This window comes from Berghia stephanieae, chromosome 3 (assembly GCF_034508935.2).
Source record: "Berghia stephanieae isolate SIO BIC M18660-M18661 chromosome 3, UCSD_Bste_1.3, whole genome shotgun sequence".
Lineage (NCBI taxonomy): Eukaryota > Metazoa > Mollusca > Gastropoda > Nudibranchia > Aeolidiidae > Berghia > Berghia stephanieae.
The window spans coordinates 53,551,768-53,575,455 of record NC_088362.1 but is presented as its reverse complement, the minus strand read 5'-3'; the positions used below and the strand labels follow the sequence as shown (position 1 = coordinate 53,575,455).

Here is a 23,688-nt window from a genome sequence, read left to right as displayed (position 1 = left end):
TACATATACGAGGTTTGATATATTCAAAGCTGATACAATTTCCTACATACTTTTTTTTTACAAGAAAACAGTAACCATAACGAGACAGGCACGGGAGACAAAACCACATGGAAGGGACAAATAGAAGACAGAGATGATGATCAGCCACTAGGTGCGGATCTTCTTGACCTCCCATGGTGGGCAAGGAGGTCACTTGCCATGTTCCCCCCCCATCCCCCATATCTGTTTTCCCTGTCCATTGTCATGTTGTCTCTCAATTAAATTTTTTTCCCCCCTTGACCTGGTGAAGATCCAGAGCTGGGAGAGGGACAGTCAAATTTATTATTTTGAGAGATCTTTTTTCCTTGTAAATCATCTCTTTATGTAAAAATAAATAAAATAAAATTCCCTTTATTCATTCCCAAGGGGAAATTCGTCTTTAGGGTTTATTCCACGGGAAAACTGAAATAATCCAGGCGTCAGCCGCAGTGCAGCGCCGCAAAGTGAGCTAGGGCGAGGTGACTTACTCAAGGCCACACAAGGTGGGTAATTGAACTCTCAAGATATGAAGTGAATAGAAAAGTGCCAGAAGACAATAGAGAATAAAAAATTTTTCGCGGCGGTGGTGGGGTTTGAACCTGCGACCTTATTGGTACGACAACTCCGCCTGGCAGGTGAGAGCGTGGCTCTACCGTGTGAGCTATCCACGAACACAAAAATATTCGTTTCAAACTCAAAGTCATTACTAGATCCCTCTCTCACCCACTTCTTGAGATCGCCGATTCGTTCGTACACCACCATCGCGAATAATTTTGACCAGCAGTTAAGCTTAATAGCCAATATTCTCAACACAAACATATAACATAGAAACGATTGAGACATTGAGTATGCTCCGGTGTATGGGGTGAATTTTAATTCAGAAAAGTGAGTGGAGCAGGCACTTATGTTGGTAACAACAAGATATGAAGTGAATAGAAAAGTGCCAGAAGACAATAGAGAATAAAAAATTTTTCGCGGCGGTGGTGGGGTTTGAACCTGCGACCTTATTGGTACGACAACTCCGCCTGGCAGGTGAGAGCGTGGCTCTACCGTGTGAGCTATCCACGAACACAAAAATATTCGTTTCAAACTCAAAGTCATTACTAGATCCCTCTCTCACCCACTTCTTGAGATCGCCGATTCGTTCGTACACCACCATCGCGAATAATTTTGACCAGCAGTTAAGCTTAATAGCCAATATTCTCAACACAAACATATAACATAGAAACGATTGAGACATTGAGTATGCTCCGGTGTATGGGGTGAATTTTAATTCAGAAAAGTGAGTGGAGCAGGCACTTATGTTGGTAACAACAAGATATGAAGTGAATAGAAAAGTGCCAGAAGACAATAGAGAATAAAAAATTTTTTTCGCGGCGGTGGTGGGGTTTGAACCTGCGACCTTATTGGTACGACAACTCCGCCTGGCAGGTGAGAGCGTGGCTCTACCGTGTGAGCTATCCACGAACACAAAAATATTCGGAGGGATCTAGTAATGACTTTGAGTTTGAAACGAATATTTTTGTGTTCGTGGATAGCTCACACGGTAGAGCCACGCTCTCACCTGCCAGGCGGAGTTGTCGTACCAATAAGGTCGCAGGTTCAAACCCCACCACCGCCGCGAAAAATTTTTTATTCTCTATTGTCTTCTGGCACTTTTCTATTCACTTCATATCTTGTTGTTACCAACATAAGTGCCTGCTCCACTCACTTTTCTGAATTAAAATTCACCCCATACACCGGAGCATACTCAATGTCTCAATCGTTTCTATGTTATATGTTTGTGTTGAGAATATTGGCTATTAAGCTTAACTGCTGGTCAAAATTATTCGCGATGGTGGTGTACGAACGAATCGGCGATCTCAAGAAGTGGGTGAGAGAGGGATCTAGTAATGACTTTGAGTTTGAAACGAATATTTTTGTGTTCGTGGATAGCTCACACGGTAGAGCCACGCTCTCACCTGCCAGGCGGAGTTGTCGTACCAATAAGGTCGCAGGTTCAAACCCCACCACCGCCGCGAAAAATTTTTTATTCTCTATTGTCTTCTGGCACTTTTCTATTCACTTCATATCTTGTTGTTACCAACATAAGTGCCTGCTCCACTCACTTTTCTGAATTAAAATTCACCCCATACACCGGAGCATACTCAATGTCTCAATCGTTTCTATGTTATATGTTTGTGTTGAGAATATTGGCTATTAAGCTTAACTGCTGGTCAAAATTATTCGCGATGGTGGTGTACGAACGAATCGGCGATCTCAAGAAGTGGGTGAGAGAGGGATCTAGTAATGACTTTGAGTTTGAAACGAATATTTTTGTGTTCGTGGATAGCTCACACGGTAGAGCCACGCTCTCACCTGCCAGGCGGAGTTGTCGTACCAATAAGGTCGCAGGTTCAAACCCCACCACCGCCGCGAAAAAAAATTTTTATTCTCTATTGTCTTCTGGCACTTTTCTATTCACTTCATATCTTGTTGTTACCAACATAAGTGCCTGCTCCACTCACTTTTCTGAATTAAAATTCACCCCATACACCGGAGCATACTCAATGTCTCAATCGTTTCTATGTTATATGTTTGTGTTGAGAATATTGGCTATTAAGCTTAACTGCTGGTCAAAATTATTCGCGATGGTGGTGTACGAACGAATCGGCGATCTCAAGAAGTGGGTGAGAGAGGGATCTAGTAATGACTTTGAGTTTGAAACGAATATTTTTGTTGTTCGTGGATAGCTCACACGGTAGAGCCACGCTCTCACCTGCCAGGCGGAGTTGTCGTACCAATAAGGTCGCAGGTTCAAACCCCACCACCGCCGCGAAAAATTTTTTATTCTCTATTGTCTTCTGGCACTTTTCTATTCACTTCATATCTTGTTGTTACCAACATAAGTGCCTGCTCCACTCACTTTTCTGAATTAAAATTCACCCCATACACCGGAGCATACTCAATGTCTCAATCGTTTCTATGTTATATGTTTGTGTTGAGAATATTGGCTATTAAGCTTAACTGCTGGTCAAAATTATTCGCGATGGTGGTGTACGAACGAATCGGCGATCTCAAGAAGTGGGTGAGAGAGGGATCTAGTAATGACTTTGAGTTTGAAACGAATATTTTTGTGTTCGTGGATAGCTCACACGGTAGAGCCACGCTCTCACCTGCCAGGCGGAGTTGTCGTACCAATAAGGTCGCAGGTTCAAACCCCACCACCGCCGCGAAAAATTTTTTATTCTCTATTGTCTTCTGGCACTTTTCTATTCACTTCATATCTTGTTGTTACCAACATAAGTGCCTGCTCCACTCACTTTTCTGAATTGTAATTGAACTCTGTACCTTTCGGGTACGAAGCAAAGTCCGTACCGCTGAGCTACACCGAGTTTAAGTCCTAGTTTTTAATGTTTGTAGTTAGGCCTATTTTGTATATTTGAGTGTATCCATCTTTGTGGGATTCTTTGCTTGTGCCTGGATGGGACTTTGGGTAACCTCAAAATAGCTACATAGGTGGATGCGAAAGTCCCAGGTTTGAGAGTTTATGCCAAAACGAGGGTCATTTCAATCAATCAATTTTTCTGACCAATTTTTTTAATGACGAGTTTTTCCGGAGTACGGCAGTTAACTAGTTAATTCTGGCTCTGGGTGGCGTTGGGCATAGTGGTGTAAGTAATTGTTGTTTATGACCAAAAAGAGAATATTTGCATCAATATGCTTACTCCGATCCCATTATTGTTTTGTCTTTGTGTTTTAAAAGTGTTTTTACAATGTTTGCGCCACATTTAAGTCATTTCAGCACCAGTAAAATAGAAGAAAATGGGATAGTAAAAAATCATCTAGATTTACAGTTAAAAGAAAAAAGTAAGATAAAGGTCAATGGTTGATTTGTTTTTCAGTGCTTGCAACACACTTAGGTCATTTCAGTGCCCGTAAAAAGGAAGAAAATGGGATAGTAAAAAGTTCTAGAATTACAATTGAAGCACCAAGTCACCCAAGAAAAAGTAAGACGAAGGGGAATTAGTTTTAATAGGGAACAGATGTAGATTCCAAGAGCACTATCAGTGTACTTGGTTTGAGATTACCTAAATGTCTCACCCAGACACAAGTACAGGTCCCCACGAAGAGGAACACACTCATGTTTACTTTTCATTATATGTATATGTAAAAGAAAAATAGTGCAATACATAACAGAGAGATGAATTACGAGGAAAAAAATATCATCTCCAAAAACTTACCATCTATACATTTGACCGTTTCCCTCCCAGCCAGGGCCAGAACAAAACTAAGTAATCTCATTCCAAGACAAAGTCAGAAAGCATGTTGGAAAAAAAGATATATAGGGGGATAGAGGACACAGTAAGTACCTCCCTGCCCACTATGGGCGGTCAGGAACCCCACCCAGAAAGGGGAATGGTACAAATAGGGAACCGATGTAGATTCCAAGAGTACACCCGTGTACTTAGTTTGAGATCACCTATAAGTCTCATCCAAACACAAGCACAGGGTTCAACTAAGAGGAATACACTCAAATGCTTACATTATACATTTAAAACAACAAATATAAACAATACATAACAGAGAGATGATTTACAACGAAAAAAATCATCTCCCAAATCTATAACAATAAATTATGCGTTTCCTTCCTAGCAAAGGATTCCGCCTGAGGCCAGGACAAAACCAAGTAAACTCATTCCATGAGAAAAACAGAATGCAAGTTGGAAAACTGATTTAGGAGGATAAAAAACACATTAAGTTTCTCCCCGCCCACTTTAGGAATTAGGAGGACAAGAAATTTTGCTACAACTTTTTAAAAATTAAGCGCAATATCTACTATATTTGCTCAAAGTGTTAATTCATGGTGACTCGAGACAACAGCAACACTTAACATGGAGGACAAACGGGAATTGGTTCAAAAGGGAAACAGGTGTCGATTCCAAGAGCACACTATGAGTATTCTTAGTCTAAGATCACATGAATGTCTCATCCAGATATCAGCACAGGATCCCACTCAAATGTTTACAAGACATGGTCAAAACAAATAAAATAATATAATTATCAATACAAAACAGAGAGAAGGATTTACAAGGGGAAAAAAATATCTCCTCCCAAAACTAACACTATACATTTGACTATTTCCCTCTCAGCCAAGACCGGGACAAAAGCCAAGTAACCCCATCCCAAAACAAAGACAGAAAGCACTCAGAAAACAGATATAACGGATACAGTGACTCCCTGCCCACCATAGGTCAAAAGACCCCACCCAATGGACCAAACAAGTAAAAACATATACACACAAACCAGGAACAAAGGGTGATTATATAAAAAGACATGAATTCATTATATTTGTGAACAATGGTTTTCTCATGGCATAACAATTATAAGAGATTTTCTGATCAACATATTATTATCATCATTAACAGAATAGTTACTTATCACTCGACCATTCACACTTACCCAAGCTCACATATTAAAATCATCCAAGTCACCCTAACAGATTGACATTTAAAAAAAAAAAAAATTACGGAAAATCAATGCCTTCAAACGGGATAACAGTCTCTTATCTGGATAATTCCTCATCAAGTCAAATATGCAGTGAAACCTCTCTTATAGCTATGTTAACAACAAGCATGCTGTTTCAGACCTACCCAATTCCGTATCGCCAACTTGTCCAAGGTCGTTTTGTCTTTTGTTTTAAAGGGTTTTATGGCCCTTGCAACACATTAAGGTCATATCAGCACCGGTAAAAAGGAAGAAAATGGGATCGTAAAAAGTTCTAATTACAATTAAAGCACCCAAGAAAAGGTAGGACAAAGGGGAATTTAGTTCAAATAGAATAGAGATGTAGATTCCAAGAGCACACTATCATTGAGATCAACCCAGGACCTTCCGATCCGAAAGCGAGTGTCATACCACTAGACCACATAGCCTGCTCTTGGAATCTACATCTCTTTCCTATTTGAATTAAATTCCCCTTTGTCCTACCTTTCCTTGGGTGCTTTAATTGTAATTCTAGAACTTTTTACTATCCCATTTTCTTCCTTTAGTTGGTGATGATGTTTGTTTGTTTTTAAGGGTTTTACAGCGCTTGCAACACATTTAGGTTATATCAGCGCCAGTAAAAAGGAAGAAAATGGGATAGTAAAAAGTTCTAGAATTACAATTAAAGCACCCAAGAGAAAGTAAGACAAAGGGGAACTGGGAACAGATGTAGATTCCAAGAGCATACCACCAAAGTACTTAGTTTGAGATCACCTATAAGTCTCATCCAGACACAAGCACAAAATCCAACAAAGAGGAATACACTCAAATGCTTACATTATAAATTCAAAATAACAAATATAATAATACATAACAGAGAGATGATTTACAAGGAAAAAAATATCATCTACCAAAACAATAACTATGCATTTGACTGTTTCCCTCCCAGTTAGGACTCCAGCCAGGGCTAGGACAAAACCAAGTAATCTCATTCCAAGCATGTTGGAAAACAGATATAAGAGGATAGAAGACACAGTATGTACCCCCCTGCCCACTACGGGAGGTCAGGAACCCCACCCAGTGGTGATGATGTCTTACAATGAAACATTACCACCAAGGTTTGGAAATTTAGAAAACTTGGAGTTGGGATTGTCTTTTCTGACTTGTCCACTCGGCAATGATGGGGTAACTAGGTCTATCTGATAACGCAAAAATAACCGTATGTATGATAGACGAGCATCCTATCCAAAGGACGACAAACATGCACAATTGTTAAAGTGTATTTTATGCAACAAAGACTACATAATACCCAGTTCCGTAGGTCTTGTGGATCTGAAGGACTATATAACTTTATGCTATCCGGAAAGTGATTTGCAACTATCAAGTAGAAAAGCAATATCATGTGGTAATACTATACGATGCAATAAAAAAAATCAGAGCAAAGGTCAAAGGTCAAGTGATAGTGATACAACAAATTTCAGAAACCGTGAAGAAATTATCATATAGCAGTTTAATATTGTTCTTTGTTGTTGACTGAGGAGGGCTTTGACCCTGTAATGTACTTTCTTCGACATTTTGCTATTATTCTTTAAAGCTGTGAAACTCATATTTGTAATAATACAACAGCTCCTGGCCTTAAAAAAGATAAATATCTCATATACACATAGCGTATAATCATGACAATGTACAAACACATTGTTCTCTCTATCTAAATGGCTTACCACCTTTGATGTTTAAACACACCACTATGAATAAAGGCAAAGATCTGGGTTAATTGCTTTTGTCAAGAATAACATTTTTCTCAAAGCGCCCTCATTCTAAAAAAGCATGCAAGTTCACAATTTAAAAATACCAACAATTAACATTTTCTCATTAACTAAATCAGTTACGTTGGGATATGCTATAAAACGCCTGCATCTATCACATATTATGTGATTAAAAAGTCTCATAATATTCTGGTTCAAGGGCTATAAATGGCATATCGGTTGACACCAAAACTTTAACCAAATCGAGGTTGACTAGTAATAAGGAGTATGAAACAAACACAAACTCAACAGAACAGCAAAATTAGGAAAGACAGCAGTAAGACATGCATTGGTTTTTACGATGCTTGCAACATTATTAGGTCATTTCAGCAGCAGTAAAAAGGAAGATGATAGAGGAAAGTTGTGCATATGAAGTTAAAAGAAAGGAAGACAAACGGGACTTTCTTTAATTGGGAACAGAAGATTCCACGATCAATCTACCAATGTATCTATTATGACATTACCCCCAAAGTCACTTCATTAGTTCAATCATGATACAAAGTCCAAAAAGCTCAACAGTCTGACAATCATGACTGAAAGACATGTCAATACTAGGGGATGTACTGAATCAATAAATCAAGAGTTTGTTTGTTTTAAACTACAGAGTTCACTTCAAAGTTATATTAGCACATGGGACAGATAATAACTGGTCTGAAATAGAGCCATCAATAAGACACCAACAAAACCTAGCATGGACAGAGCATAAAGACAGAGAACAGATGAAATGTGGAGAAATAAAGAGTTTTGTATAGATTTTAACGTTTATCCGTTCGTGCTAAACTTCAAGGCCAAAATATCATCATCTAGGAATAGTGGTACACAGCTTGTGCAAGAAATAAAGAAGAGTTTAATGCCGGCAATACTTACTAAGGTTACAGCGGCCTTTCTAAAAAAGTACTTCAAAAAAGAAACAGAACAGTTGACATAAATAGAACCCAGCAGCAATCTTTGCCATGCTCAGTCTGAAGTCGCTCGCAGTCTCATACAGCTTGTAAAATACTGGCATTCAACATGATTTCTAACACATATTCACTCAAAGATGGTTTACACGAAACAAATATCATCCTTCAATGAAAAGTAGACAACATTCCCTGGAATTCCTTCATGGAATAGGTCTCCAGCCATAGTCTAGGCAAAAACCAAGTTGTGCCATTCCAAGACCAGAGAGGAGCTCCATATAGAAAGCAAATAACAGCTGTAAAGAGCCAAATGATGCCTGCCGCTTGCCCATCCAATAGTGGACTGCCATGACGCAAGTGATTAAATATATATATCTCAACAAACTTCAGACATTTTAAAAAATATAAAAAGTTAGCAACCAGCTTTTCAAAAAATCAATGGATACAACAATTGTACAAATAAATGTAAAAAATCAACAATGATGAGTTTAAAAAATAAGTTTCCAAAATATAATAATGACCACCAAGACATAAAGCACATCAAATCATATGATTTTACCTTAAAGCTATTTGATTTACTCAGTTTAGTGTAAAACATTGAGGGTTTGTAACGGTTGTTATACTATTAGCACTGTCACACTTTCACATCCTATAAATGACAACAAATAGGGAAAAAATAAACTATCAACTTAAGCTGCTGGCTTTCTGGAATTCACTGCATTGACAATGTTACTCAACCAATGTGAAATTAAATATTCGGCAATTGAAAATACATTGAAAGAAATTGCGTAGGATAAGGGATAAATAACTAGAATTCTGGACATGTCTCAGGGCAAAACTTTTATAGCGTTTAGGTCTGAAACAAATGTGAAAATTAAAAACACTTTGACTAAAATAGATTAAATATTTTGAAAGCATGAGATAATGACTAACATGTGGCAATGATTCTGTGATTTAGTTTGTATTTTCTTATATTCTTGCCATTAGATAACTAGATAATGATTAACATACACGACAAGTCATCAATTGTCAATGGTGGGATCATTAGAAAACAGACGTCTGGCACTTGTAAACTCCAGTAACTTTTGCAATATCAGTCGGCAGGGAAGACCAGGTCTAATAATATGTATAGACTATATGGACACATTTAAACCATCATTAATCTCAACCTGCAGACACGATAATTTGCCTTGACAATTATACAAAATGTAATGGAAAAAAAAAAAAAGACCACCACAACCTTAAGTACCATCACTGAATCTTCCGTTCATAACAATAATCTTATACCTACACTACTTCCATTCAGAATAAACTGTGAAATGCAAAACAACACGGAGCATAGTATATTGCATAAAACATTGGCAATTACTGGCACCAGTATATAAACTGAAATACTACAGAAACATAATTTATCCATTAATATATTAATTTGTTGTCCAATGCTCCACTTTTCTATATATCTAAGTATTCACAAATTTGCACCATCACCTTTCAATTATCTAGGTCAACACACACTATTTCAATCACCAAGCACACATTCTAAAATTAGCTACAGTCAGTAAGTTTCATTTTCCAAAGCGCTGAGCTGTACTGGCATATCTATGAAGCGATGATAAAAATGATTTGTATGTAAAACCTTTATGGCTTGGAAGGAATCTGAAAAAAAAAAAAAAACAAGAAGGAAAAATAACAAATAATTTGAGGTGATTGAAAAGCAGAGTTAAGAAATGTTTGTTTTTAAGGGTTTTACGCGCTTGCAACACATTTAGGTCATATCAGCGCCAGTAAAAAGGAAGAAAATGGGATAGTAAAAAGTCCTAGAATTACAATTGAAGTACCCAAAAATAAGGAAGACAAATGGGGATTAGTACAAATAGGAAACAGATGTTGATTCCAAGAGCACACTATAAATGTACTTAGTTTGAGATCACCTTAATGTCTCATCCTGACACAAGCACAGGTCCCCACTAAGTGGAATGCACTCAAATGTTTACAAATATGTAAAACAAAAATAATACAATGCCTAACAGAGAGATGATTTACAAGAATTTAAAAAAAAAACAAAAAAAAAGATAAGAAAGAAAAAGTGAAAGTAGCACATAATGGCAAGGGGAGATCATAAAATACGCTCCTAAATGGAAATGTTTTTTTGTACTTGTTTTTAAGGGTTTTACGCGCTTGCAACACATTTAGGTCATTTCAGCACCAGTAAAAAGGAAGAAAATGTGTTCAAAAATTTACAATTTATGCATATGAGAAAAAGGAAGATAAAAGGTAATGGTTGGTCAAACAGATACCACAAGCACACTATCAATGTACTCGGTTTGAGATCAAATAAAAGTCTCATCCAGACACGAGCAGAGTATCCCACTAAGAGGAACCCACTCAAATGTTTACACGTGTTCAAAACAAAAATATAACGACATAACAGAGAGATAATTTACAAGGGAAAAAAAAATATCACCTCCCAAAAACAAACACTATACATATGACTGTTTCCCTCTCAGCCAAGGGCGAGGACAAAACCAAATAATCCCATTCCAAGACAAAGACAGAAAGCAACTCAGAAAAAAGATATAGGAGGATAGAGGACACAGCAACACTTAACATGTAGGACGTGATATGACGCATGTTAGGCGATGGTACATTTTTTTTCGGACAGAGACCACGCTGGTAACGACCAGGTACTCATTTTACACTTGAGTACGGTGAGAGAATGTGAGTAGAGAGCCTGTACCAAGGACTCAATACACCGAGCGAGGCTCGAACTCAAGACCTTCCGATCCGAAAGCGAGCTCATACCACTTGACCACATAGCCGCAAAATATTAATAAGAAGAAGAACATTTATTTTCATAAAGTTAATACTGCAATCATGACATAGAAAAAGAGTAAATTCTTACATAAATTCTGTCAATCGAATATGCCAGGGAATATAACCAAGTAAACTATATGTGGGTCCGAACTTCAAGCACAGTTCAGGATCAGTCATATGATAGGTTTCTGAAAAACAAACAAAAAAAGACCCCTTAACTTTCATAAAAAATATTGAGGGTAACAAACCACAATCGTTACATACCATTAACAAAGCCTAAATTAATGTACTCACAAGCTAAATCACAACAACCGATTCATGACCACAATGAACCGAAACCCTATAAGTAGAAATAAGAATACACTCCAAGCCGATTTATTATGGGGACGGTAATTGTTAAATTTTGTCCTCATTAATCAGCGGCCCACCCCAATTAAGCGACTGGGAATTGGAAAGAGTATGACTTTTATATAGAAAAAAATTCCTCGTCCCAATAAAGTGGCATCCCCAATACTGGCTTGGACTGTAAAAAAAAAAAATTTTTTAAATCTAATTGAGCTCTTATTTAGTGCAATATCCACTAAACGTGCTCAAAGCACTTTACAATGTGTCCCTGACCAACAGCAACACGTAAGATGCAGAACCAGAAATGACGCCTGTTAGACGATATTACAATTTTTTCCCTGACATAGACAACGCTGTTAACGGCCAGGTACTCATTTTACACCTGAGTACGATGAGAGTGTGAGTCAAGGACTCAACTATGCGTCGAATGGGGCTTGAACCCAAGACATTCCGATCCGAATGCGAGTGTCATACCATAAGACCACATAGTCACACATAATAACATTTACAGAGCACCAATCTCCACCTAATGTGCTCAATGGCACTTTTCAAGAAAATTCAATTTTACAATTTTAAGAAAATTAACTGCCAAAGGCAAATAAAACTTTCCATAAAAATTACACGAAGTCAGACATATTACCGGTATCCCTGCATTTATAGCTATTTATTCTGGTTCCATTGATAAATTTGGTTCAAAAGATGATATACGATTTGGATGATTGATTGATATTCTTTGACCCCCCCCCCTCCCCTTCTAATTTTGCTTGCAGCAAAGACTTATCAGAATCTTAGGACTATAAAACTAGCATAAAATCAATCATTGTTACATACCCATCATAAAAGCATCTAAATTTGAAGGTACAATATCATCCAGCCTATAGGAACCCTGGGAAACCATATTACCAAGTTTCTTTGCCACATCAATTATACTCTTCTGACCATCCTCCATGCATAGAAGACAAACACGAGCCTGACGTGCTTTTGAATGACCTGTATGATGGAAAAAATAACTTTATAATGAAAATATTAAAAGAAGAAAAGGACAGCCACTATTAACATTACAGTCGTTACTACAACCACTATATCTACCAGTGATGGTAACTTTTCAAAAAGGAGGAAAATGTAAAGGTAAATTGGTCAAACTCAAACAAAATCATAACATATTTATCCGAACCAGCAATCATAACATTAAAAAAAATATATATATATCATAATTTCATATATTATATGACTCCTAATGTACATCTGTTCTTAATAGAGGAAAATGTTTGACACAGCAAAAACAGCTGAAAATTTCTGAGAAAATCCCGGAATTCTGCAGAAGATTATCATCATTGATCTATTAAATTGTCCAGTTCCTAGGATGCAAGAAAAATGAGTACTCAGGAGAATGAACCATGGTGCATGAGAACCCACAGAGTTCCGCACTTCACATTAAGACTTAATTTCGTAATTATTACATTCTTTCAGTATGCCTCAAAAAAGTAAAACCACAGACTTTGTTAATGATTTTTAGAATATCTTTGAAACATGTATTTATTCATCACATCACTTTAGGGGTATCTACACATCTAAGAAATCCTACTATTATTAGTTTTTACCCAAATGCAAAGCGGCCAACCCCATCTGATGAGAATGTGTACAATGGGACCTCAAAATGGGGGAGATATCATAAAAATGGGTACAATCCTGAAATCGACGGAAACTAACCATTGTGAAAGTAAGAGGAAGGTATACTTACATAAAGTCACACCGCACAAGCTCAATTTCCCAAGACTATAATCCAATCCTTTCAGAATTCTACCTCCCAGCATGAAGATCATAATTGGTAAAAAATATATATGAATATCCACTTGGTCACCAAGGTTTCTCAATAGGCTAGTAATAATATGAATTACAACTAAAGAAAACTGAAGTGACCCTGTACACTGAAAATGGGTACAATCTTGGGGGAAATGAGTACAAGCGTACAATCGCTGAAAATGCGTAGTACAATTCCGCATTTTTTGCAGTAGGTTGACAGCTCTGCAAATGATCCCTATAAGAAATGAACATAACTTGCCATGTCATTTGGGAAGAAAACACCTATTTGGCACGAATAATTGAGTTATACTAATTCCTTGTCCCATATTGACATTTTCAAATTCTGTTAACTTCTTTCTGCCAGGCCATATCCACTTCCGCTCATTGATTAAAAAAGGTATTAGATAATCTTAATCAAAAGTAAAACATAATAAACAATCCTGCAATCAACACCTTGTTTTACCATCCCTCTTAAAACATTTTAGATGCTGAATACTGATAATGATAGTAAGAGAGAGAGAAGAGATAAAAATGATGAGTAAAGCTTGGACATAATGCCCTTTCATGCGGTGACACCGCATACACAAGCAAAGAAATGAGATCATAAGATTGGATACTCAAGAGCGACAAATTTGGTAGAAATAAATCTACTCACAAGAAAAGTAGGCACTCTTGTGAAAACCACAATACTACGCAGTAGAATAACCTCCATTCAAATTGAATAATGAACCATTGAAATGCAAATTTCTTGATGCATTTTGTCTTAGGGATTTAAATAAAAGGAAAATGCAATAAAACATTGACAGCCTAGCTTGGTAAACATATCTTATTGTCAAGGTTTGAGCATTCAGGAGACTGTATCCAGAGTCCAGACCTGCCTTGACAATTTAAAAATTCATCATTTTTAGGAGTTAAAAACAGAAGTTGCTATAGTTAACATTACAGACCAACAATTTATCCTCCCAATGATTAAATAACACTTCAAAATCCTTAAAATTATGTAATCCGGCATCAACTTTCATTTTCAAAAAGTTTTATTAACTTAGAAATGTCCAAGAAGTTCTGAAATTGCAGCCAAAATTTTGCAATTTTACTCATTTTTCGTAGTAGTAGGGAGGTCTGAAAGTCAGCTATTTATTCAGTGATAAATTGACACTTTAAAGACCTAGACTTAGTTGGACTCAATAAACAGAGACACTCATAGTATAAAAGAAAAACTTAGAGCATTACCTGCATGGCTTTGTTTGAAAGCTGTTGTAGTTGAATACAGTTGTATATCATAGTTGGATTTGTCCTGGCCCATTACATCTTTGGAAACCAGGTCAATATTTTCCTGTAAATAATTACTTTTCCGTTTAATCTCACCTGGAGAAATTAAGAAGAAAAGAAGTCTTTAGAATAAACACAGGAGGAGTGAATGTAAATGAATATCAATAAAACCTCCATTTTAACTGTCCAAAAATGAGCAAAATCACAAATCATTTTAGTCATACAGAGGACACTTTGACATTGATGTATCAAATTGGACAAGACAAAATATAAAAGAAAATAAAAAAGGAACTTTTAATATTAACCAGAAAATTTCAAATGCATTCTTTCAGAGACATAAAATCCCCCAGTTTATGAAGCATTAAATGGACAATACCAATTATTGTTACCCATTGAATAAAACGCTAGTCTATAGCAATTTTTTTCTTCAGCCAAATCTTATAACAGTAACAGCCCAAGAAATGAGCCGATTTTGTCCCTAAAAAAACTCTCAGATTCAAAACCATGTTTGGCCCCTCTGTAAATTGTAAAAACTTGTGTTGAAAGTAGTATGACACTTGACTTGTGACCCTGTTAGTCCTCGGCCCAAGTCCCATGGTGGGAGGTGAAAATTTGAGTGCTCGGAAAAGGAATACCCTTTAACTCACATATTCATTTTCTCGCCTGTAAAAAAAAAAAAAAAAAAGTAAATGTAATAGCACCAACTAGGCTTTGTTTCTTTCTTACACAACATGTGTTGAAACAGACGAATTACCAACCTATTCAATGTGTCCCTAAAATTAAAAAACTTTTCTTTACAATTTACAAGATTTTCCTTTAATTTAGCCAGTGGGAACATGGCTCAGATCGGTTCAGTCTTTCGTTTAAAAAGGGAAACATTTGTATGCCTTGTTAATTTAAAACAAATATTAAGGAAGTGTCAATTGCCAAGGAGTGAGTCCTTGGTAGTTGACGGTTCATCAATTGCCAAGGAGTCAAATTGGAACTCTTCAGATGCATGCGCTGATTTCAGTCGAGCCTCAATTTGCGCACACGAATCTCGAATCCAGCAAACATTCATTCCTTGTCAATCGTTGTGGAAAGGACCGAGTCTACACTCGTTGACATTTGTTTTAATTTTTATAAGTCTTTTCACGAATTCCAAGATGAGTTAAAATGTCAAAACAAAAATTTGTGTTGTTTTCGGATTCAGCTGAAAAAATCAAAGGACGAAGTGACAAGTCCTAGATCTAAAAAAAAAGTAGGATTTCCTTTGTTTTAAAGGAAATTACACTGGACACGTCAAACAGTTTTGTAAAAAGATCAATCCTTGGCATTTTATCGTAAATAGCTAGTAGACAATTTACCAACTGGCAAGGGTTGTGACAAAAAGAGGAAATATGAGAGAGAGAAAGAAAGAGAGAGAGAGAAGAGAAAATGATAGAGAAACACACGCAGAGAGGAAAAAATGGAACAGAGAGAGAAAAGAGAAAATGAAAATGACAGAGAGAGTGTGTGTGAGAGAGAAAGGATAAAATGACACAGAGAGAGAGAGAGAGAGAGAGAGAGAGAGAGAGAGAGAGAGAGAGAGAGAGAGAGAGAGAGAGAGAGAAAGTGAGTTTTAATAATAATAGCACAATAGTGCAATACACCACTCCGTGACACTGATGTTACTCAGTGGCAGTTAAAAGTACACATGCGTAGTTGATGAACTGACACGGTCCTTGGCAATTGACGATTTGACAATTGTCAAGGTCCTTGGCAAATGACGCTACCAAATATTAATTACATGTGAAACTGATTATTAAAACAACAAAATAAAAAGAGGCAAGCAAATTCAAGGTTATAAAAAATTCTTCTAGAAAGACACGATCAAACGTTGGAAGGACTTCCGTAGTTTCACAGCACACTTAAAGAAGGGATTTTTTTTAATTATCAGGATAGACCCCCAAATCCCCCCCGTCTGAATCTGCAACAGCCAAATATCTACTAAGAATCAGTAAGTTAAGAAGACTGTGTGAACGGATTTCTCCATCTAGTTCACGATAGGTCGATAGGTAAAATATAGGAAATAGTAATAGTAAAGAAAAAGTCTCCACCGAAGTGGGCGTTCTCCATATAAGTAAAGGACATATAGGGGTATGTTCATCCGGTAATAAAAAACAATAAGAGCATCCGGCAATAAAAAAACAATAAAAACAAGAGTCAACACTTGACTAATGTCAATCAACAATCACAATCCATTACAATATTACAATATGAATATCTTAGTATGAAGAGCTTCCAAAAAAGGAGGGAAGATCGTCACAAACTCACAGGAAGAATAACACACAACGGTGAATGGAACTCACAAGGACACTCAAACATGAAAACAATTTCACAACCGCAGCTGCAACCTTATTAATATTAATAGCCAAACAACAACAAACATTGAAATTGAAACTTGAACTTGAAACACAACAATAAATACGTTCCCACAACTGCTTGTCATTATGGGAACTTCGCTTTAGAATTATAATTATTACTTGGCCTTGGCTCAAGTCCTTGATGAACTAGACTAAACACATCAATGATCCTTAAATTGATCTCATTCTCATTCATTTATGAATGATTGAAATTGAATTTGAATTGGCAAATTATTTTCTAATCGCCAGTTCAGTTGGAGTAAAAGAAGAGTGTACTCACCATTTACATCGTATATACTGATGCATGAAATACCCATGGTAACTGCCCACACAATAATTTTGGCTAAATCTCTAAATGAAAACTCATCTTCAGCAACGATGAGTCCAAGATGATTTGGAATCTTGTTCAAAGATTTTGCATCGGTCTGGATAGCTAGCGGCGACTTCTTCACAAAGTTAAATGAGTCAGCGTACGGAATAAAAAGAAATATATACTTAAGGAGTTCTCCGAGCGCAATAAGGTGATGGATTAAACGTAATACAATTGTCTTCATTTTTTAGGCTCGGTACAAAAGCTCAAAATGACGAAATCATAACAATCTTTTCAGATCATGTTAGAGTTAACTCGTGTCGACCACATCTTACCGGTGTTTGAGAGTTATTTATGCTTCCGGTCATAGGTTCCTAATGACCGGGAGTGAATTATTTGAAGAAATTCTATTTGATTAGAATTTTATTTTAAAAGTTAACTTAATTTGATACTGTCTTGATTTGTACATTAAATTTTACCAAGTCATCTGAAGCAAAATAAAAGCTTAAAAAAATTTGATTCAACGGTTTAAAAGCCTCATATTATATTCACTGCGAGACAGGGCCAGACAGATGTTTACCGTTTATTGGTTACCAAAGTTGAAAGACACACCCACTCAACAGGTGTCAGAAATCAAACCTGTTGAAAGTTGATTGTATTATATATTTACTGTTTTTGTTTTACAATAGTTTGCAAAAGCCCAGAGATAGGAATGCGATGTGACTTACTCATAATTAATCAAGATCTCATCATTTGGCATAGTAAATATGATGACAAAGATTTAAGAGAAAACAAAAGCGGATTCGAATTAGGGTGGATTTTGGATGATGGTGGTGTTGGTTGTAGTAAATTATTTATACTTCTTTGTCATTTCATAATCATGTAAGATTCATTCAAATGCTCATTAGTTCGGGTGGCCTAAAACATCTGACTTTCCGAAATTAACACAAATTAAATCTTTGTATAAATGTAAGCATTCTAGCTTATAAAATTAATATTGAGCTTTTATATAGAGCAATATCCACTAAACGTGCTCAAGGCGCTTTACAAGGGGTCCCTAGCTAAAATCAGCACTTAACATGTAGGACAGGATATTATATTTTTTTCTGACAAAGACAACTCTGTTAATCGCAGGTACCCAAATTACACCCGAGACCACATAGCCGCACTTTGGTTTAATACAAGGTAACATATATTAGCGAAATTATGGGCTTGATTTGACATTGTTGTAGAAGGCCCAAAGTAATGCCCAAAATATGGGGTTAAAAATAAATGGGACAAAAACTAAAGTCCTAAAGATTAATAACAAATCGCAAACACCAATGAAGCTTGGAAACGAAGAATTATGGGATGTTCAGGCATTCACTTATCTGGGGAGCAAGATTACTAGAAATGGAAATTCAGAAGCTGATATTTTAGAGAGGCTCTCTAAAGCTCGGACTCGGGGGGCTTTTGGGGACTCTTGGAAATATTTGGAAGTCAAAGAGGATACAGACCAAAACAAAGATCAAATTTTTCAAATCCAACATTCTCTCTGTGTTACTACATGCTGTTGAATCATGGAAGCTGACAAAAAGCACCGGTAAAAAGCTTGACACATTCCAAAACAAATGCTTGGTGGGGGGGGGGGGTACTGATGATATTCTGACCATCAACCATCTCAAACTACGACGTGATGAAGAGATCAGAGCTGGAGCCTCTATCGATTCTTGTAAAGAGAAGAAGGTGGAGGTGGACTGGCCATGTCCTGCGGATGAACCATGATGCTAACTAAGGGTCGCCCTCAGATGGACCCCACAGGGAACAAGGAGGAGAGGGAGACCTTTGGAGACACGGAGAAGGACCCTGGAGCGTGACATTCATAAAGACCCAGAAGTGGACGTGGGGAGATATGTCAAAGATGGCAGCAAACCGAGATGGTTGGAGATCTATTGGTTTTGCCTTATGTGCAACTGAGGTACCAAGAGGATAAATGGAACAATATAAATTAACATTGTTGTAATGGACAATATTTTACGTTGGTTTGAGAGTATTTTCATTACAACGACTAGCCAATAACAATTAGGGTTATTAAGATGCAAATAAATACGGGTCTCATTCTTATTGTTGTAGTTGAATACGTTTGGTAAGGTACATACTTTAGAAACAATAGTTGGCTATAGAGTGGGGTATTAGCATAAACAAATAGCGATTAATCTGCCTTGACAGATGTCATTCTTGAGAGTGCACGGTGTATAGAGAAGTGTAATGCGACTAGAAAACATGAGTTTTGATATAGCGAAATATCCACTAAGGGGCTCAAAGCGCTTTACAAAGGGTCCCTGACTAACAACAATACGTAGAACGAGACATTACTCCTGTTAGCCATTACAATTGTTTTTCGACAAAGACAACGCTGTTGACGGCCAGGAACTCATTTTACACCCGAATACGGTGAGAGAATGTGACTTAAGAGCCTTTTCCAAGAACTCAACAATGCGCCGGGCGAGGCTCGAATCCAGGACCTTCCGATCCGAAAACGAGGGCCATACTACAAGACCACATAGCCACACAAAGTCGAGTGGGAACAAGCAAGTGTTAATTCAAAGTACGGAATACCGAGACCAGTGGACTAGAGCTTGTGATGATTTTTTACGATTTTTTAATTAAAAGGTTTCCTTGTAAAGTATGAAACGATTTTCTCACTTTATAGTTACGAACATCTCATCTAGTAGACATGACTGTAAACATAAAAAATTATTGACAAATTGATTTAGCTGATTTTCGTGTCATCTGTACACTAAATGTCATGCGCTGAAATAGAGACGATACTGGTCTTGTGTCGTTGTACGAGTAAGTCGATACTATACATTGCACATGATATAAAAATTGACAAAATTATAATATAGGGCAAAGCAGTAAGAATCTGTTCTCGTGATATAAGAATTGCTTATAACAACAAATCAATGAAAAATTGCTATTTATCTGTGACACAGCCCCCCCCCCCCCCCTCACACCCCGCTCCTCCCCCTCGCTATTCCGCTCATGTCAGTTATCGCCAACTCAAAGAATTTAAATAAGTGATAATAAATTAAATAGGTAGCAACTTGAAGGTTCCACATGGGGCGATATTACAGGGTTTATGGGAGTTTTCATATAGCGCAGTATCCATCAAATGGGCTCAAAAACATATTATCAAGTATCCCAAGCTGACAGCAAAACTTAACATGTTTAACGAGACATTACGCTATATGGCATTATTGCATTTTCTTTTACGACAGAAACAGCGTTGTCATCGACCAGGAATTAGTTTACACTCGAGTATTGTGAGAAAATTCGATTAAATAGTCTTTCCCAAGGGCTCAAATTTACGCGCCTACATCGGGACTCATACCAGGGACTTGCAGATTAAAAGCAGACTGTTTTACCTCTAGACTACAAAGCCATACAAGTTTTGTCTAGTGTACGTGGCTATAGGGTAAAGCAATACAAAAACTGGTTTTTACAACAGAATAAAGAGATTCATTGTTGTGTGGTTCTTCTCTCACGCAGACAGATAAAAGGTTTTTAAAATTTTCTTTAACGCCCTTTTCGTCACATTAGCATGTTATATAAAGGCAACAATGTTAGCGTTAGCGAATAGGACTAGATAGATATATTGGACAAAGCAATCAATTCAGATGGGTTAACACCTTATTGCACATATTTGGAGGTCTGATAACCGAACGTAATTATGGGCTTGATATAACATTGCTGTGATGAACAATATTTTCCATTTGTTTGAGAGCACTTCCATTACAACAATGAGGCCATAACAATTTGGGTTATCAGACCTGCAAATGAGTACACGTCGGTCACAACCAAAAACCATAAACAGGGAAGAAAGAAAGAAAGTCGAGCCGCTATATTCCGACCTAAAAGCGAGTGAGTTAGGTTTCCACTGCGCCCAAGGTTTACGCTCAATTGTATCGGTGTTGCTAGAGGGCCAGATAATAAGCCTTGAAGTAGTGGACTTTTTCTTCCGGGTATATAGATTCTTTGTTAACCAACGGGAGATTCATTGTCATTAAGTTTGAGTAATGAACATCTCTCTTGTTAGCTGTAGGAACGACCGTACCCGTGAAATATATAGTTGCGAGGCATTATCCCTCTCTGTGTTTGTTTCTGGTTGGGAGCCTTTTCAATCGGCCATAATTTCGATTGACGATTGAGACAGCACCGAACTATACCACAATATAATTTAACAGAATGCATTTGCAGTTGTGCGCATGTAGAGTTCAATGTATTGATGAAAAATTCCAGATTTTTAACAGGCAGGTAATCTTAGAGAATAGCAAAATGTTGTGAGGAAATTAATTGAAAGACTAAACCCTTGTTAACTTCATACGCCAGGGCGCTTTCATGAAAGAGTACTAGATATACTAATTTACTAGTCAAGTAAATGACTAGCTAGTCTTAAACCCAAGCGAAGCAAGTGTCTAAAAATCGGATTTCATAAACGCTTTCTAGTCTCGGACTAGCTAGTCACTTGCCTAGAAATGGGCGTTGTAAGGACGGTGACTAATTCCGCTAATTTGTGCGAGTAACATCACCTCTCTACTACACAAAGGCAGGAAAGATACACACGCCTTCATACTTACAACGCAAACGATTTACAAAGAGGAAATTAGCAACACATGTGATATTGACTGTCGACTGTTATAGACGACAATGATATTGGTTAATTCGTCGACTGTCAATTCTATATTTAGGCCAATTGCAGTTTCATTGAGATAACGAACACCGAGATTAAAACTCAAAGAAATTAACCAATAATAATAATAATAATAATAATAATAATAATAATAATAATAATAATAATAATAATAATAATAATAATAATAATAATATTGTTTTTTACCCGACAACCTACTCGGGATTGGGAACTACGATTCAGTTTTTCTACTTATAACGAAATCACCCCGGGCAAACTTAAATTACCCGTGAACGGATTTCAATACTTTCCCTTTTTAAAGATAACGATTTAACATTTTAGTTTATTTTGCAAACAATTAGGTTTCTGAGGGCGAGAAAAGCAAGGCGCATCAAATAGGTTTATGTCCCATTTTTGACACTCCACCGTGTGAAGGATTCCCGCTACAATACTTTGAATGACCCTTTACTTTTACTGTGCCGTAAATATTTGGCCTGCTAGAAAATGCACTGGATTTAACAATTCCTTCGTTGTAAATATATCTCTTTTTCCCTTCACTTTAAAATTCACACCAATCAACATCATTGCCTCAGTTAAAAAGGGGATGTCACTCAGTTCAGTTCTTCAAACTCATTTTCAAAATATTTCCCCACAAAACTGTCTGTCTTGTTATCCGTCAAAACGTCCAGCCACTATTAGCTTTTAAAGATAAAGGACAAATTTTTTTCTCTCTCTTTTCTTGTGCTGATAATATTGTCAGCAGGCCTCACAGCCTTTGCTCTTCTCCTCATGGTAGACATAAAGGAGACCTGTTTCTAGTCTCCCGAAATCCTTTAGCATTAGAGGACCCCCTGAATGACTGCCTGATGCACCCTTTGGGCAATATTTCATCGTCAGTATTATGGGAGTAAAAATCAAAAGATTACATTGACGGATATACAATTTAGTGCCAAAGATTATGTTTTAATCCCCTTTGGCTTTCATCTCCCCTCATCACGTCAAATATTCGATTCCTGTTTCTATACCAATTCTTGGCACAGGCCTAATTTCAAGGCAGTTGCGTTACCAATGTAATCTGGATATGGGGCCGATCAAAATTTTGAAAAAAAAAAAGTACAGGACTTCAATAATGCTAAGTGGAAACATATTCTCGGTCGGGTTTGCCTACGATGGAGAAGCACATTCTCTCTCCCCCGTAAAAGGTATGAATAAACATTTTACTCTTTGCAATTTTAGAAATGACTCCAAGTTGATAACGCATATTAATCCCACTCAAAATGTCAGTTTTAATCATAATAATAATAATAAATGGCATTTATATAGCGCTTTACCCCGTTGTCACAGGCTCTAAGCGCTTTACAGTGATATAAAACAAAACATATTACAGTGAGACAAGTGTGAAGGAAACGTGATACGAATTCAATTTAACAACAACAAAATATGAAAATAATATTGCAACATTATGACGTAAAAAGATAAAACTTTAAGCGAGATTTGAACGTTGTCAACGAATCCGAGCATCTCACGTGTGACGGGAGAGAGTTCCAAAAATGGGGGGCCGAAAATTGAAAAGACTGTTCACCTATTTTACGCAATGGCTTAGGTTTGACAAGGATTGATTGGTCATTGCTTGACCTCAAGTTTCTATTGGGGACATATATGTTTAGAAGGTCTTTAATATAGGAGGGACTGTTCGTGCTCAGGGATTTTTAGACATCAGTACAAATCTTATAGGCAACTCTTTTTTCAACAGGAAGCCAATGTAACTCACGGAGAAGAAGAGTTGCTGACGGGTATTTTTTGTTATTGCGTACAATGAGCCTGGCTGCGTTATTTTGAGCAACCTGAAGTTTGCTAATTTTGTCTTTAGCTAAATTCGCCCAAAGGGAGTTACAATAGTCCA

General features: G+C 37.0%; 1 protein-coding gene across 1 annotated transcript; it reads right to left on the bottom strand.

Moving 5' to 3' along the window:
- Positions 1-5,319: 5,319 nt before the first annotated feature.
- Positions 5,320-17,472, bottom strand: LOC144968004 (dehydrodolichyl diphosphate synthase complex subunit nus1-like). Its single transcript, XM_078905925.1, has 5 exons — positions 17,084-17,472; positions 14,381-14,515; positions 12,179-12,337; positions 11,091-11,190; positions 5,320-9,844 (listed from the first exon to the last, which is right to left on the bottom strand). The coding sequence occupies exons 1-5, from the start codon at positions 17,355-17,357 to the stop codon at positions 9,754-9,756; spliced, it is 759 nt and encodes a 252-aa protein (XP_078762051.1). The 5' UTR covers positions 17,358-17,472; the 3' UTR covers positions 5,320-9,753.
- Positions 17,473-23,688: the final 6,216 nt, after the last annotated feature.